General features: G+C 57.3%; 1 protein-coding gene across 3 annotated transcripts; it reads left to right on the top strand.

Annotated features, from left to right (window-relative positions):
• Positions 1-1,618: 1,618 nt before the first annotated feature.
• Positions 1,619-15,933, top strand: SEMA3G (semaphorin 3G). 3 transcript variants are annotated; one of them, XM_042929588.1, is made up of 18 exons: positions 1,619-1,801; positions 3,581-3,741; positions 3,842-3,904; positions 4,164-4,283; positions 4,559-4,649; positions 4,773-4,889; positions 5,124-5,269; positions 5,470-5,584; positions 5,678-5,747; positions 6,051-6,195; positions 6,470-6,701; positions 6,812-6,903; positions 7,573-7,614; positions 8,593-8,821; positions 9,091-9,230; positions 10,559-10,696; positions 11,713-11,809; positions 15,545-15,933. In XM_042929588.1, exons 1-18 carry the CDS (start codon positions 1,693-1,695, stop codon positions 15,562-15,564), a joined length of 2,127 nt encoding a protein of 708 aa, XP_042785522.1. In that variant the 5' UTR covers positions 1,619-1,692; the 3' UTR covers positions 15,565-15,933. The 3 variants fall into 3 exon arrangements, with proteins under 3 accessions (XP_042785522.1, XP_042785520.1, XP_042785521.1); XM_042929586.1 differs by having other exon boundaries at positions 10,559-10,939; XM_042929587.1 differs by lacking the exon at positions 15,545-15,933 and having other exon boundaries at positions 10,559-11,802.
• The last annotated feature ends 901 nt before the right edge of the window (positions 15,934-16,834 follow it).

Here is a 16,834-nt window from a genome sequence, read left to right as displayed (position 1 = left end):
CTCATGACATAATCACCACCATGGCAGGCCCTGAACAAGCACACCTCACTGGTATAGAGCCTGTTACCCCCAAGGTGGCTGCTCCCTGCCCACGGAAGGAGGAGACTGAGGCCCAAAGAGGGAAAGGCTTTAGCCAAGTTTCTCCAAGGAGCCAGAGGCTGGGTGAGCTGACACTAGTCCCTGGCCTCCCTGAGAAATCCCTTGCCCAATGCCAGGAGGCATTGCATATGCCCTGGGAAGAGGCATATATGTATTATGGGGAGATGGAGACAGGGAGACAGGGTTCCAGGTCCCTGGGTCATTCTCATGCTGACTCTAGGAGCCAACCTGTTTCCCTTGCAGGGATGAGATGGGGGTGGGGGAGACAGGACCCCAGTACTCCAGGAGCCCCAGAAGATAAAGAGAGTCCCAGGAAGGGCCAGGGCTAAGCAGAGTCTGTTCTCAGCCTGCTGTGTGGCCTGAGCCAGGTCCTTCTCTTTCTAATGCCCCCAAGTTTCCTGACCACTATCTAAGGGCTCAGGCTCGTCCACCTGGGAGACCTAATTTGCAGGAGTTTCTAGAATCCTTGGAGCTCCAACTCCAGCTGAAGTTTGAAATCTTAGTGCCTAGAGCCTCAGATATGAGTAAAGGGCTCTGGGGTGGAGTACTGTGGGTGAGGGGGTACAGAGACAGGAGCTGCTGTGGGATGGGGGGCATAGGGAAGTCCCCTTACTTACCCCTACTCAACCCCTCAGCCTTCTGTCTCCCTTGTCTGGCTTCTGTGGCTCTCCTGCCCTGAACCGGTGCTCAGGCTAGAGGGAGTAAGTGTGTGAGCACCCTACCTCCACCTTCACCCCGAAGGGATCGTGTGTGTGTGTAGGGTCTGTGTGCAGAGGGGAACTCTGGGAAGAACCCACCACTCACCTGGTGACATTCTGGGCCGTGGAGCTCTGGTGGGCCTGGAGGGCTGAGGGACACAGCAATGGGAGAGTTCCCTAGCATGAAGTGGATCCTGTCCTCTGCCCCAGTGAGCTGGGATGGGGCCTGGAGACCAGACGGGGACAGGGCTGGGTGGAGGAGGCTGGGCTCATCTTTTGCCAACCCCAGATCTATGAAGTGTAGCCAGACTTCCAGCCCCCACCCAAAGCATGGAGTCCCTTGGGCTGGAATGACCCTCCCAGGCAACTTGGGCCCTGCCAAGGGAGCTGGGGAGCCAGGCCAGTGCTTCAGGGGGCTGGACCTTCCTGGTATCAGGGATCTGGGCCCAGAGTCAGTTTGTCTTTGTCATGGAGACTGTCACGGGCAATGGAAGGACAGGGAACAAAGAAGAGCCCAGCTAGACCTCTAGCCAGCCCACCAACCTCTGATCTCTGACCCCTGACCTCCCTTCCAGGCTATCTCTGGAGACTTGGGTTTGTGAACATTTTGTGTAAGCCGCCCACATCCCAGCTGGGAAAGAGTCTCCCCAATGGGGAGCCTGCCAATCTGACACAGAGGCATTAACCAGGCCAGCCCGGGTGGAGAGAGAGGCAGCAGGTGGATGGCAGGGGCCCCTCCCCCATCTCCTTCCCTCCTCCTCCCGCCTCCCTGGCCCTACAGGGGGTGGAGCCCCTGCCTTATAAGTGTCAGGCCTGGCGGCAACGGAGCAAACTACAACCAGCAGCGGACTGAGGGCGGCTCTGCTGGGCAGCGTGGTGCCCTTGGTTCCCCAGCATGGCCCCCTCGGCCTGGGCCATCTGCTGCATGCTGGGAGGACTCCTGCTCCTCGGGGGCAGCCCCAGCCCTGGCCCCAGCGTGCCTCGCCTGCGGCTCTCCTACCGAGGTAGGGGCAGTGCGCGCCCTGTTCATGTGCGCATTTGTGGGACCCTGGGACTCTGTGACATCCCCAGCTGGGGGGGCCCCAGCTAGCCCCGGGCAATCTCTTCTGCCAGCCGGAGGTCACTTCCACACAGCACAGACTGTGGGAAGGACTTCACGGAGATGGTTCTCCAGCTGAGTTGCCACCAGAGGCAGGAACTGGGGAGGAGGACCGGGGGCAGGGGCAGGTCCCAGGAGGGTGGAGGTGGGAGAAACAGAGACACAGAGGACAACCTGAGGGGGCTTCTGAGAAAAGGAGAGGGGCATGGAAACCCTGAGAGGCCTCCTTAGAGATGGGCAGGGAGAGATGGGGAGGGATGGAGAGGACAGGTCTGCAAGATCCTGAGGTGTACACTCAGCCTGGGCTCCTTGCCCGGGGTGGGCAGTGAGAAGCAGGGCAGCAGTCTGTGGTGGGGGCCCTCACCCTATCTCCACAGCCTTGCCCCCTCTGCCTCTTGCAGCCCACTTCACAGTGCTGGCCTTTGCTCCTCCCTCTCTGTCCCAGAGGCTCTTCACAGCCCAGCAGTGATTTCAGCCTCCTCTCTCTGCCCATCCTGGCCCGGTGGGGGGCGGGGGGCAGTCCTCAGCAGATCTAACCTGATATGCTGTGCTGTAGCTGGCACAGTCTGTGGAGAGGGTCCCCAGGAAAGGTCCCTGAGACATAGACTCTCCATGATTCTTCTTCTTGGGGAAACCAGAGGGGTGACCACCTTCCCCTGGGCACCCCAATCCAAGTGGAGAGACCCAGGCCTGCTCCGGGGACTGAGGGGGGAGACGTGGCTCCACTCTGGAGAGTGTAGCTGGGTCTGGGGGCAGAAGGTGGTCTTGCTCTGGGAGCTATGGTTTGGGGGGGAAAGTAAAAAAAATAAAGCCCAAATAGGGCAAATCCCCTCTAAAGTACTGTCAGTCATGGAAGGCTTCCTGGAAGAGGCTGTTGATGAGTTTGGGGGTGGAGTGGGTGCTGGGCTTGCCACCTTGGATGGGTATCCTCTGAGCAGGCACAGGATAGCCGGCCTTCCCAAGGGTAGCCAATGCTCATTCCCACCATATCCTTCTGCCTGCCCGCTTGACCACCTGTTACCTCCACCTCCCTAGCCAACCTCCAAGGACCTATTTCATGATCCTTGGCTCCTGGGGCCAGCATCCCCAGCCAGCCACCCCCAACCCCCTGCGTCTGGGAAGGCAGTGTCTATGGAGGAGAAAGTCTTCCTTCATCACATCCCTGGATTAGAGCCTTGAGCTCTGCCTGGCCATACCTGACCTTTCCCATACCCAGGCCTTTGCCAGGTGTTCTCTCTGCTGGGAATGCTCTCCCCGTCTGTCCGCTTGTCCCACTGAGTCAGTCTTGCACACCGCTCAGACTAACCCACCCTTCCTCCAGGCTCTTCCAGCACTTTGCTCAGCTTGCTACCGTAAGTTCTGACAGCGGGGCCAGCAGGGTCATCTTCCTTGGGGACTGGGTAGGGCACAGATGGGCCTGTGGGAAGGATATGTTAACTGAAGGATTAAGGGACCAAGGAATGGAGTGGTAGGAAGCAGGGCTCAGGGCCCCCCTGTCCCACCCACCCCCAGGAGGCAATTCTCAGAAGCGCTCCAGCGGGCCTATGGATGGAAACATTTTCCAGATGTGAGGGGGCGGGGGTGGTGAGGGGCGGTGAATGCACAGCTGGGACCCTCTACCTCCACATCTTAGCTGGAGAAGTGCGCTGAGCAGTAGGCACTGACTACCCTTGCTCCCTCCTAGATCTCCTGTCTGCCAACCGTTCTGCTGTCTTTCTGGGTCCCCGGGGCTCCCTGGACCTTCGGGCCATGTACCTGGATGAGTACCGGGACCGCCTTTTTCTGGGGGGTCGTGATGCCATCTACTCTCTGCGGCTGGATCAGTCATGGCCGGATCCCCGGGAGGTGAGCTGGACTGACAGAGGGAAGGGTCTGTCTGAGAGCTAGGAGGCCAGATGGTGAAACTGAGGCTGTGAGGTCAGGAGTCAATTAGGCTGTGTTTCAGGTCCTGTGGCCACCACAGCCAGGACAGAAGGAGGAGTGTGTTCGCAAGGGAAGAGATCCTTTGGTGAGTGCTGTCAGAAGTGACTGACCCCCAGCCCTGACCAACACCCAGGTCTTGACCCCCAGGATAGCCTGTAGCCACTCCCCCAGGTGCTTACACTAGGGGCATTTGGAGCAGATCCTGAGGGCTCTTGAAGGTCTGTGAAGAATGTCATCCCCACCCTAGATCTCCAGAACTGATCAGCCAGGCAGGGCTGAGTTGGGGCCCAAGGAGATGGTAAAGACCCCTTCATCCCCTCCACCCTGCCCCTTCTCTCTGCTAGGTGGAGTGTGCCAATTTTGTGCGGGTCCTACAGCCCCACAACCGGACCCACCTACTGGCATGTGGCACTGGGGCCTTCCAGCCCACCTGTGCCCTCATCACGGTTGGGCATCGTGGGGAGGTGAGCCTGGGGCAGGCCCCACAAGGGACTGGGAAGCAGTGACATTTCCTCCCTGCTGTCTGAACGCTCCTCATTGAGCCTGGCTTGGGGCAGAGGGGTCAGGGGCCTGAAAGGGATCTTTGTACCAGGCTGACCCCTTTGGCGAGGCCCTGAATGAGGGCGCCTTCTGCCCACCCCCACTCTCATCGCTGCACGCGATGGCCACTTCCCCAGGCGGGGGGCTGGTGCTGTTTTCCTAGGTGACACCCTTCCCTCCCTTCCTCCCTCTCGGGCAGCACGTGCTCCACCTGGAGCCCAGCAGTGTGCAAAGTGGGCGGGGGCGGTGTCCACATGAGCCCAGCAGTCCCTTCGCCAGCACCTTTGTAGGTGGGTGATGCCCAGGCCTGGGCGGGCACAAGGAGGGGGGAGCCTGCCGATGTCCTTGGGAAGAAATGGGGCCAGCTATGGGGCCTGGCCCTCCTCCCTTGATTCTGCCCCACCCTCACCCAGGTGGGGAGCTGTACACGGGCCTCACGGCTGACTTCCTGGGGCGCGAGGCCATGATCTTCCGGACTGGGGGTCCCCGACCAGCTTTACGTTCTGACTCTGACCAGAACCTCCTTCACGGTGAGCCCAGGGTCTGCCCAGGGCAGGGCTGGCTGGGATCTGCCCCTGGCACCAGCAGGGAGGTAGGAGAGCTGGCACTGGAGTGGGGATGGCCCTACCCTACTCTACTCCCTGGGACCCCAGCCTCCCGTGGGGTCCCTGTGCCTCTTGCCCTCCACGCTGGGTTCAGCAACCTCCCCATCCTCCCCCATAAGGCGCCCCCCCCCCAACCAGCTGCACCCTGTTACCTCCCAGACCCCCGGTTTGTGATGGCCGCCCGGATTGCCGACAACTCTGACCAGGATGATGACAAGGTGTACTTCTTCTTCTCGGAAACTGTGCCCTCGCCCGATGGTGGCCCAGGCCGTGTCACGGTCAGCCGCGTGGGCCGTGTCTGCGTGGTGAGAGCTGTGAAGAGGCGGTGAGGTTCAGATCCTCACCGCACCCCCTTCCTACGCCCATCCCCACCAGCGGCAGAGGGAAACTGAGGCAAGGGTGTGAAGCCAACATCCAAGCCTCTGCCTGCAAGGGTGAGGGTGGAGGAACAGGAGGGGGCCCCACCCCCTGGGGCTCAGGGCTGATTCTGGCCTTCCACCCCCAGAATGACGCCGGTGGCCAGCGAGTGCTGGTGAACAAATGGAGCACCTTTCTCAAGGCCAGGCTGGTGTGCTCAGTGCCTGGCCCTGGTGGTGCTGAGACCCACTTTGACCAGCTGGGTGAGGGCATGGCCGGAGGCAGGCCTGGGTGTGGGTGCGGAGGGCTCAGAGTCAGTGAGCGGGGGGCATTGACTGTGGCCCTCTGTCTCCCAGAGGATGTGTTCCTGCTGTGGCCCAGCGCAGGGAAAACCCTTGAGGTGTACGCCCTGTTCAGCACAGTCAGGTGGGCACATGGGCCTCCCCTCACACCCCCACCCTTGGTTCCAGTCTCTGCACTCCTAGCGTCCTCTGCTGAGCCTCTGCTTGCGTGTCCCAACTTTACCGTGGGTCCCTGTCTCTATCTCCGACTCAATAACTCTGAGGCTCTGTGTCTATCTCCCTCTCTTTGTCTCTGCCTGGGTGTCCTCGTTTTTCAGTCTCTGTTGACTTCAGGCACCATCATCCTCTGTCCTGTCCATGGATAGGTTGCCCCCTCCCCACCTGTGACAGCCACCCTGGCCTGACTATCCCTGTCCGCCCTTGGCAGTGCTGTGTTCCAGGGCTTTGCCGTCTGTGTGTACCACATGGAGGATATCTGGGAGGTCTTCAGGGGACCCTTTGCCCACCAAGATGGTCCCCAGCACCAGTGGGGACCCTATGGGGGCAAGGTGCCCTTCCCTCGCCCTGGAGTGGTGAGTATCTGCCTGGAAGCCAGGCCAGGGAAGAGGGCTGAGCCGATACCAGAGGGACTGTACCTTGGGATGACCTTGTGGTTGAGCTGGGACTCCAGGGGAGCCAGGTGGGGTAAGGAGGGGAGCAGAGCCCTGCCACATTAAGGAGTCTCTGCTACAGCAAGAGCAGTCCCCCCAAGGTGGGCATGCCCAGCAGTGGGGCCTGGAAACAGGATGGGGTGGGGGACGTGCGGCCCCAGGATGTTTCAGGTGCTCCCTTTGCTGCCGCTCACAGTGCCCCAGCAAGATGACAGCGCAGCCAGGACGACCTTTTGGCAGCACCAAGAACTACCCAGATGAGGTGCTGCAGTTTGCCCGAGCCCACCCACTTATGTTCTGGCCCGTGCGGCCACAGCAGGGCCGCCCTGTCCTTGTCAAAACGCACCTGGCCCAGCAGTTGCGCCAGATTGTGGTGGACCGCGTGGAGGCAGAGGACGGGACCTACGACGTCATCTTCCTGGGGACTGGTGGGTGGGCTGAGTGGGGTGGATGGGCTGGGGAGGTGTGTCTCTGGTTGGGGGGTGGGGCAAGCCACTCCTTCCTCTCCCACTGATCCTTCCCTCCTGCCCTGCCCCAGACTCAGGCTCTGTGCTCAAGGTCATCGCCCTCCAGGGTGGGGCCTCCACTGAGTCTGAGGAGGTGGTTTTGGAGGAACTCCAGGTGTTCAAGGTGAGTGGGGTCTTGGGAAAGGGGGAACTGATGGGAGGGGTCCCCTCCAGCTCCACTGCTGGGTCTAGGCCTGGCCACGGGGACAGAGGAGCAAAATACAAGGAGATAGGCCTGTCTTTACTGAACCTGCAGCCAGTGGGAAGTGCAAGTGAGACACTGGCTGCCGCAGGGCCTTGCTGGTGCGTTTATCTGGCTGTGGGGCCCAGAGAAAAGTCGGAGGGCCCAGGGAGGGGCGTCCAAGGTGATCACCCCTTGACAAAGCCCTGCTAGGCTCAAGCAACAGTGAGGGGGTGGCTGAGACCCCAAGTCCCCATGGGGTTCTGTTGGCCCCCCAACTACAGAGCGAGGCAGGGCATCACGTGCATGTGGGGGACTGCTGTGCTCCCAACATGGGATGGGTGATGTGGGACAGCTGCCTCATTGCTGGACAGCAGGGGTGTGGGAGGGGACACTGGAGCTTTGTGCTCCTTGGAGGCCAGCCAGGGTGAGGGGACCTTTCTAATAACCCGACGTCTGGGAAAGACCGTCTGGCCTTAGTTGCCAGGGAGCGCACTGACCCAGGCTGGGAGTCAGGTGGCTCCCATGCAGGGGCTGGAGGAGGCCGAAAGCAGGGATGCAGGGGAGGTCTGGCCCAACCCACCCATCCCTGAGACCCTGCTCCTTCCCCAGGTGCCGACACCCATCACTGAGATGGAGATCTCTGTCAAAAGGGTAAGAGCAGCTGCCATCCCTCCCTCCTTCTCCCTCTAACCCCTCACCTGAAGCTCTGAGCAAGGCCGCTTTCTGGAAGGTGCTGCAATAGGCCATGGGGATGCCTGATTAGGCCTTGCAACGAGGCTTGAGGGTCCGGCGGGGAGCTGAGACCTCACGCATGAAACCAGTGGGCAGTGGGAATCCTGAGTGAGACTGTGTTCAGATAAGGGGAGAGCCACAAAGGCCAGTCCCTCTGGGGAGACAGAAACATGCTTGGAAACAAAATCCGGAATTTTTTTATTGAAAAAAAATTTTTTAATGTTTCTTCTTTTTTTTTTTTTTGAGAGAGAGAGAGAGAGAGAGAGAGAGAGACTGAGCATGGGTCAGGGAGAGGCAGAGAGAGGAGACACAGAATCCAAAGCAGCTCCAGGCTGTCAGCACAGAGCCTGATGCGGGGCTCGAATACACAGACCTTGAGATCATGACCTGAGCCGAAGTTGGCCACTCAACCTACTGAGCCACCCAGGCACCCCCATAATTTAAATCAAATAGGGCAGAGCCACTTTTTAGAGGCCTGCTATGTCCTTTTGCAAGTGGCAAAATCTCCTCAAGTTATTCTGCCCCAGTTTATCTTTGGGTAAATCCCAACTTTTGTATTAGGATTGCTTGAGGCAGAGTGCACCTCTAAGGTCAGAGGCAAGTCAGGATAAAGGTTATTGAGGTTGAGGGCAAAAGTCAGCAGCAGGAAGGGCCTGGAGAAACCCCTTAGAGAAGAGCCCCCCGGGTCTGCCCCGTGCCTTCCTTCCGTGTCCTAGAACAGGATCTGGTGCATATCAGGTGGGTGATCAACATTTTTGGTTTCTGGGGATACATCCAAGAGGTTCTGGAAGACTGCCTGAAAATGGTGGGGGTCTCAGGAAGCCCAAGAGGGCCAAGAGCCTAGTTGCTTCTAGGTGGGGCCCAGGCTCACCTTGGCTCTGCTTGTGTCCCCCCCAGCAAATGCTGTACGTGGGCTCGAGGCTGGGCGTGGCTCGGCTGCAGCTGCACCACTGTGAAACCTACGGCAGTGCCTGTGCTGAGTGCTGCCTGGCCCGGGACCCATACTGTGCCTGGGACGGTGCCTCCTGTACCCGCTACCGGCCTGGCACCAGCAAGCGCCGGTTCCGCAGGCAGGACATCCGGCATGGCAACCCTGCCCTGCAGTGCCTGGGGGAGAGCCAGGAAGGTGAGTGGTGGCAGGCATGGGGGCCCCTCCTCACCCCTCTGGCCCAGGCTCAACCCCTGCAAAGTGTGGTCTCAGGCTGGTCCTGTTTTATTTAACACCCAGCCCTCAGTTTTCCTACATGTGCAGCTCTTGTCAGTATACTGGGGAAGGAAGGGTCTTTGGACAGAATGAATGGCTTGGGGATTGATGGACACTTAGGTCCTTGTCACACTGGTGGGGGCCCTGGGGGCCCACAGTACTGAGCCGATCCCCCCTCCATCTCCCTCCAGACGAGGCTACAGGCCCCATGGCGGCCACCACAGTCTACGGCATGGAGCACAACAGCACCTTCCTGGAGTGCCTGCCCAAGTCTTCCCAGGCTGCTGTGCACTGGTTCTTGCAGAGGCCAGGGGGTCAGGGACCCGACCGGGTGAGCAAAGACCTTGCCTCCAACCTGCACATGTCCTGATCTCACATCCCTCCCTGACCCCAAGTCCTGATCTCTAGGAAGGGGCTCTAGGGGGAACCTGCCAAGGTCAACTGAAGAAGAGTGTGCATTAAGTGCCTGCAGTGCCTGGAAGGAGGTACCCCTCTTCCTGCCTCCAGGAATGCCCAGGCCAGACGTGGCTGCAACCCTTCCTGTGACAGAGAGCCCACTAACTCCCAGGCACTGAACTGAGCTCTGGGAGGTGGGTAGTAGAGATGGAAGAGAGTCTGATCTAGTCAAGAAGCCCCCCAGGCTCACACATATGGCTCATCTTTGCAGGCCTCTCTTTCCCATGGGTTCTTGGTTCTCCTCTGCCCCAGGGTGGTGCCTAAACCACTGAAACTTGCACACACACACACACACACACACACCCCTACACACATACCCACTGCCTAGCCCCACACTTCCTCCCTGGAGTCCAGCTGTCTGCCCAGGCCCTCTCCTCCCCCATCCGGAAAAGTCTGTCAACCCCAGAAATGGCCTCAGTCTGGGGCCTGATTAGGGTGTGGGTGGGGCAGGGTGAGGAACCATTCTCCAGCCTCTCTCAGGGGCAGAGAAGGGGAGGGAGTGCCTTGATTACAGGAGGGGCTCTCCTTCCAGCTTGGGAACTGGGGGAGGCCAGCTTTGGGCCAGCTGTTGGGCTAGGCACGATGAGCACACCCCCAGGGGGCCAGGCACAGGGAACAACAAGATGGTTACACAATACTTACCGCCCAGGCAGTCCCGCCTCAACGTACAGATGTGCAGACATCCAGGTGGGATCAGAGTAGCGCTCCTGCCTCCCGCACTGTGATGGGCACTCAGCCCACCCCTGGTTGGGGGACTGAACAGTGCAGACAAGGACAGGGGAGAGAGAGAGAGAGAGAGAGAGAGAGAAAGGAAAGTGGAGGGGACTTCTAGTCCTAGGGCTATGGGTATAGCCCTCCCTGAATAAAAACCCATAAATACCCCTCTGCCCACTCTATCCCCAGGGACTATGTGGCAGGGCTCCCAAAGGCCAAGGTAGGTGCCACAGAGCTCTGACTAGGGGAGAAACCAGTCAGTGAAATCTTTGAAAAGCCTCCTTTGCAGGCCCTGTCCTGGGTTATAGGAAGATGAGACCCTGCCTGCAATTGGCTCACAGTGCTGAGCCAGCCTGGGAAGGAGAGATGGGGAGGGGAAATGCTTAAGCACCAGGTCCTGAAATGCGAAGTTGGAAAAGCAGGGAGAGTAACTGATGTTGTGTGTGCCCTACTCCATGTCCCCCTCATCCCCTCCCCCACCTCCCACAGGTAAAGACAGATGAGAGAGTCCTGCAAACAGAGCAGGGGCTGCTGTTCCGCAGACTCAGCCATCTGGATGCGGGCATCTACACCTGCAAGACACTGGAACACGGCTTCTCCCAGACTGTGGTCCGCCTGGCTCTGGAGGTGATTGTGGCCACACAGCTCAACGGCCTGTTTCCTCGGGATCCAAGGCCAGAGGAGACCCCAGGCTGGGGAGGCCTGGCCTCCACCCCCTCCAAGGCCTGGTATAAGGACATCCTGCAGCTCATCGGCTTCGCCAACCTGCCCCGGGTGGACGAGTACTGTGAGCGCGTGTGGTGCCCTTCCAGGAGCCGGGGCAAACAGGCCAAGGGCAAGAGCTGGGCAGGGCTGGAGCTGGGCAAGAAGGTGAAGAGCCGGGGGCAGACCGAGCGCAATCGGACGCCCCGGGAGGTGGAGGCCACATAGAAGAGGGTGGAGGAGAGGGTGGTCGGGATGGACCAGGTGGCCCAGAAACCCCCAGAGTCTCCCACCCACCCAGCTAGGGCTAAGGGGAGGGGGGCAGCATGCCTGACTGCCTCTTAGAGGCGGGAGTCTCTGCCCCCCATACTTCTACCAGGCTGCCCACAGGAAAAGCTGGGGCTTGATGGAGGGCCCTGTGTCCAAGGCCTGTTCCTGCCCCTCTGTGCTCTCAGTCCTAGGCTGGAGCCAGCACCCTCTGTCTGCTGCCAACCCCAGTGGGCCTGCTGTTTGTTTTCAGACATGGTCCCCAGAGCACATTTCCGGCTGTGCCCGGAGGTGAGAGGCCTGGGTGGTTCTTTCCCAGCCAGCAGAACAATGGCCATTCTGAATGACCCTTGGAGTGGGCGTTTGGGTGCGTCTGAGGAGGTGTCTGGGCAAGGGGCCCTTAGGCAGCCAGAGGAGGATGGAAGTTGCCTCTATGCTAGCACCCATTAAGAGGACCTACTGTGAGTTGGGGCAGGGAAGGGGAGGGGCAGAGAAGGTAGAACAGCAAGCCCCTCCCCCCACTTGGGGTGGCTCCCTGCCACTGCCCACCACTTCTTCTCCATGACAGAGTCATAGAAGCATTGACAGCCAGAGCTCCCGGGCCCCTGGTCTGGGTCTCAGGCACTACTTCATAAACCAAGCAGTGTCTCTACAGCCTGACTTCTCTTCCCCAGACCCCAAGCTGCCAGGCCAGATTTCCTGGGATGCCCAGACCTCTGATGGGAGTCCCCCTCCCCACCATCAGGGGCTGCAAGCTGATGAAGGGAGAGGGTAGGTTCTAGGAGGATTCTAGGTTCTGTGGACTAGAGATGGGGAGAGGGGAGCAGGGGAAGTATGGGGCAGGAGGGGGGGGCTGTCTCTCACTGGGTGGTACAAGCATGCTCACAGCTGGGGAGGGAGGGAATGTGGCAGCTCCCCGAGTAAGCTACAGCTGGTGGGCAGGCACAGGCCCAGGGCTTTGCCAGGGCCACAGAGGGTTGAGACACTTCTGAGGTGGGGAGAGGGTGAGACCCCCAGGATGGGCTATGGGACCCCAGGCAGGCATTCTCAAGAACCCAGGATAGCATCAATTAGCTCAGGAGCCACAGGGGAAACAAGATGTTTTCCCTCTGGGATCGTTGGTTTCTGTTAAATAATGGTTGGTTATAAATGGTTTCATTTATGAAGATTTTCTCTCTTAAGGGAAGAAAATAGAAGGAAAAAAAGCTGCTAAATCCTGCTTGTTCTTGGAGGTGACGCTCAGGTGGCCAGGATGCATTTTGTCTGGGTGTGTAGGGAGGTGTTTTTGCCAACAGCAGGGATGTGTTTCTTGGGCTGGGGAGCACAGAGGGGGAGGAGAAGGAGGACTAAATGAAAAGTCATTCCCAGACTGCATATGAGCAAGTTAATGACGCACAAAACTGACAGGAGGGGACAAGAGCATCAGGTTTGAGATTCCCTCCATGAGAAAAACTAAGATGAAGAAAGGAGGGGGAAAAACAGATAAAAAAGCAGGACAGGGTTTCCTGCTCCACTGAACTCAAACCCAGACTGTACATCTACATTGGATTTTACCTGAGTCACCCCACCACGCCCAGAGAACTGGGATCTAAAATAGGCCCCCTTTCCTCTTTGACTTCACAGTAAGTTAACCAGAGGCATGGAGATTAACCTTGGGAAGCCTCAGGTTTGGGGTTGCTGTGGCTGGGAAGTCAGCAGGTAAAAGCAAAGGAGAGGACTGTGGGGGTAGGGGGCTGGAGAAGGGCATGGAGGGGGAGGTAGAGGCCATGGAAGAGGGAGAGGAAAGAGCACAGAGCCCTGGGAATGGGTGTATAGAGCTGCAGCCCCTCTATCCCAGCAAAGTCAGGAAGAAATGACCAGCCAGGCTCTCAGTGGCCTCTAGGTTGGACCCAGGCATGGCTGGCTCCAGGCAGGGTTCTCTGGGGAAGTTACTCTAGATAATGGAGGAGGAGCTCAAAATCCTGAACAACGAACATCTGCACTTAGAAAATTAGGGACAGTTTCTGCCAACTCCCCACACCTCCCACCCCCATGGTACTGTGTGTTATTGACTCCTGGAAATGCTTCTATGTGTGAATTCTATTTTTATATTGGTATGTTGAGATCAGCCTTGTGGTTTTGTCTTCAGAGCACACTTCTTGTAATTACTATTGTTACTTTTATTGTCATGACTGCCTCTGTGCTTTGATGAGGATATGAGGTAGTCTACCACATAGACCTATAAGGAAAGCGATGGAGTTAATATTTACATCACATAATTATATCATTATTGTATCTCTGTATTTTTCTGTTCTAAATTGATGGATGCCATCTATGTGAGCTGGAAATGAAGAGCCTTTCCATCCATTCCAGGATGGCCACCCTCGGAGATATGTTCTAGGAGGGAGGGAGATGGGCATGAGGGGAAGGAAGGAGTCAAAGGGCTTTGTCTAGGAAACTGAGATTGCTTATTAAGTTAGGAAACTCCTGCCCCTCAGGCTTCTGAGACTGACCTTCTTGGGCTTCAGGAAGACCTTGAGTCAGAAAAAAGTGCTGGCAAAGGGCAGCTGGGCACGTAGGCAGTCCTGCTCCTTTTCTACAGTAACTTCATGACAGCAATACTTGGCCTGGTGCCTGTCTTCCTCACAAGCCACATACCAACATATATTAAGGCCCCTGTGCTCTTGCCTGGGGTGCTAGGCTGCGCTGTGGGGGCTGCAGCTTCTAAGAAGGACGGGAGGTCTGGTTGAGCTGCCTCCAAGGGCGCCACTGATCACAGCTCTCACTCCCCCAGCGATGCCATGCCCCTGCACGAAGAACAGAGCCCGCTGGTGCTGGAGGGAGATGGGAAAAGGCAGGGAAGGTTTGAAGATGGGAGGGACATCACCTCACCTTGCCAGGGAGACGAATCCCTTGTTTGCCTGGGCCCCTCAATCCATACTATAGAGTAGAGAGGCTTAACAAGTCAGTCACCAGACCCCTCTCGCAGCGCTGGAGCAGGGCCCCTCCTTTTGTCCCCTGGGCCTGACAGAATTGAACCGGTATGTCCTGCCCCAAGCCACCTGAGAAGCATCATGGGCACCCATTTGGTGCCGAGCGTGGGGTTGGGAAGGATGTGAGAACTTGACCTCTACAGTCCCTTCTCCCCCCAGGCCACAGAAGCTGTGTTCCTACCTTCCCACCCCTAGAGTCTGGACTTTTCCCTCTCAGCCTCTCATCTTGAGTCCTATTTCCTGCCTCAAGGGCTTCCCTCTCACTCCTTCTGGCAGCTTTTTCCTCAAAGTCTCATACCTCCCCTAGTCTTTGGGTCTGTGTCATGATTTCCCAAACAGGTTTAGTGCTGGAAAGGGGCTTGGAGAAAGACACAGGACAAGCATTTTCCAAAATGGTGTCCTATGGAACATGAGATCCTCTGTGACAAGGGTCAAATAAAGACGGGGATTTCTGTCCCTTTAGCCCCCGTGGAATTGCTGTGTGCTGCCTGTTTGCCCTGTGAAATCCCCAAGAAGCCACAGTGATCTCTCGTTAATTTGCATGTCTGTCATGAGCTACATGATTCTCCTAAACCTGGGTCCTCTATCCCCTTTTTCCCATCAGGTCATCATCACTTCGTGTTTCTAATGTTTTGAAGCATACTTTGGGAAAATGCTGATTTGATTAATTCATTCCTTCCTTGGCCATGTGAAATTAGTTTATTAATCTCTGTTTTCTAAGCCTGTAAACGCTGGAGGCTCTGCCCCAACCCCCCCAAGTCGAATAGCCACATCTTGGCTTCCTATGGGAGGCACTGGAGCAGGACCCGCCACCCTAGGGCCAGGGCAGCCAAGCCACCAGTCTGCTGGCCCTTGGGCTTGGCCTCTGCCCATCCTCCCACACTCAGTATGCCTCAGCAGCCCACTTCCTGGCAAGGTCCTCTATTGATGGCTAGGGTTCACCCCAAGCCTGTGGCTGTCCAGCAGTCTAATACACTCACTTCTAAGGGAGGGAGCAGAATAGGGGAGGAAAACAGCTCTTTTCACTTTCTTAGATGGCTTCCTTACACTCAGCCAAGCCCAGGTCAGCTTCTAGACACCCCCTTGAATCCTCCAGTTGGAGGAGGAGTCAGGCAGCAGCCATCAGGATCCAGGCTATCCTCTCCATGGGCTGGTAGGGGCCCCAGATGCAGCTAGAGGGGGATGGGTAAAGTGGGGTGAGCAGGGAACTCACTCACATCCCTCTGCCAGTCCAGCACACTGAGGCCTCTCTAGCCAGCCACATCTCCTTCTTAGAGCTAGGAGACAGTTGCTCAGAAACAGCCTGATTTCCATCCTAATTAGGGATCCACCCCAGCCTTCCCCAAGTGCTGGTTCTCAGGGGCTCCCCAAAGAGAAGTTTCAGCACACACTAAGATCAAATCTCCAGGGTTTTCTGAGACTACAAACTTGGCCCTGGTGTAGGGAGAGAGTGAGTGGGTGGGGCTAGGTTTCCATACAATTCCTGACTAGGATCTCAAGGATTGTTGGGCCCCTGCCCTGGCTTCTCTTCCAGATTCACCCACCCCCCCCTGATGAACAGGAGATGAGGCAACAGCAGCTGTGGCCCCCTGCCCACTTCCCACTGCCCGGCCCCTGCCCACTTTTGCCATGGGTACCACTGGTGGGCCCGTTCCCTGGATTCCCTGTCCTAATGAAGCCTTTCACTTTCCCCACTGGATTTTTATTAAGGAAACTCCTGGTTCCTCAATGCAGCCTTTTAAAAGATCATTCTCCCCATGTGGAGGACAATAAGAAAGAACTTAATTAAAAAAAAAAAAAAAAAAAAAAAAGATCATTCTTCACCGAGGATGGGAAATGCTGCACAGACTCCAGGGAGGCCTTATAAGGGACGCCAGCCCCTAACCTCACACCAGGCCTTAGCAGTCAGCTAGTAGCTTGCACTCAAGGACTCAGCTGAGGGGGACTCAGGTGACCAGTCTTGACTTCTTTCCCCCAGGGAGGAAGATGACTGGAGTGTACCTTAATCCATCCCAACAGGGTGTGTTTCACTTCCATAAGCATCCCCTTGGACAGAGAGGGAAGACCAGGACAAGGGGACAGTTGTGGTCTGGCAAGGACTCCAAAATGAATCAACAGAGGCCTGTCATCAAATGGAGGGAACTATAGTAGTTGGAACACTCAAAGCCCAGATTGGCCTGTTAGGAGGACAAGGGGGGCTCTGCTCTCACAGATAAAGATACAGAAGAATGATGTGGCAGACCAGCAGCTTGGTTTATGGACATGACCTCATCTGTTCATGCTGCCCCCCACCCCCAGCCGATAAGAATCTGGTGCTGTTTCCTGTAGTCCAAGGGTCTCAGACAATGGTGTGAACTGCTAGGCCTGCTGGAAAGGACATTGTTTAGGGAAGAAAAAACAACACACCAGCACAAAGACAGGGCAGGACCAGTCTAAATGTAGGGACTGTTTACAAATCCCCGATTTCCAAGGGGGGAACACAATGGAGAATTGTTTTTGGTGAGGCTGGAGTCCCCTCCACAATGCTCCTGGGGGCTGGGGATGGCTTTGATGGCCCAGACAGGTCTCAGATGCTCTGAGGGGGATGGACACTGATGGCGCAGATGCCTTCCTGTTTATCAGAGGTGCTCGCAGGGTAGGGTCAAGGAACAAGTTTATACCAAAGACAAGGGGGAGGAGCCCTGGGCCTCTCTCCTTCCATATGGGTCTCATGTTGTTGCACATACTAGAGGTGGTTTGCCACAGAGAAGCTAGAACGAGGTTTTGGGTTTTTGTTTTCTGAAAAATATCACCTTTTTGGTTTATGGCCTCCAATTGCCACACT

Source organism: Panthera leo, chromosome A2 (assembly GCF_018350215.1).
Source record: "Panthera leo isolate Ple1 chromosome A2, P.leo_Ple1_pat1.1, whole genome shotgun sequence".
NCBI classification, from domain to species: Eukaryota; Metazoa; Chordata; class Mammalia; order Carnivora; family Felidae; genus Panthera; species Panthera leo.
The sequence above is the reverse complement of the archived record's forward strand: the minus strand, read 5'-3'. Positions and strand labels throughout refer to the sequence as shown.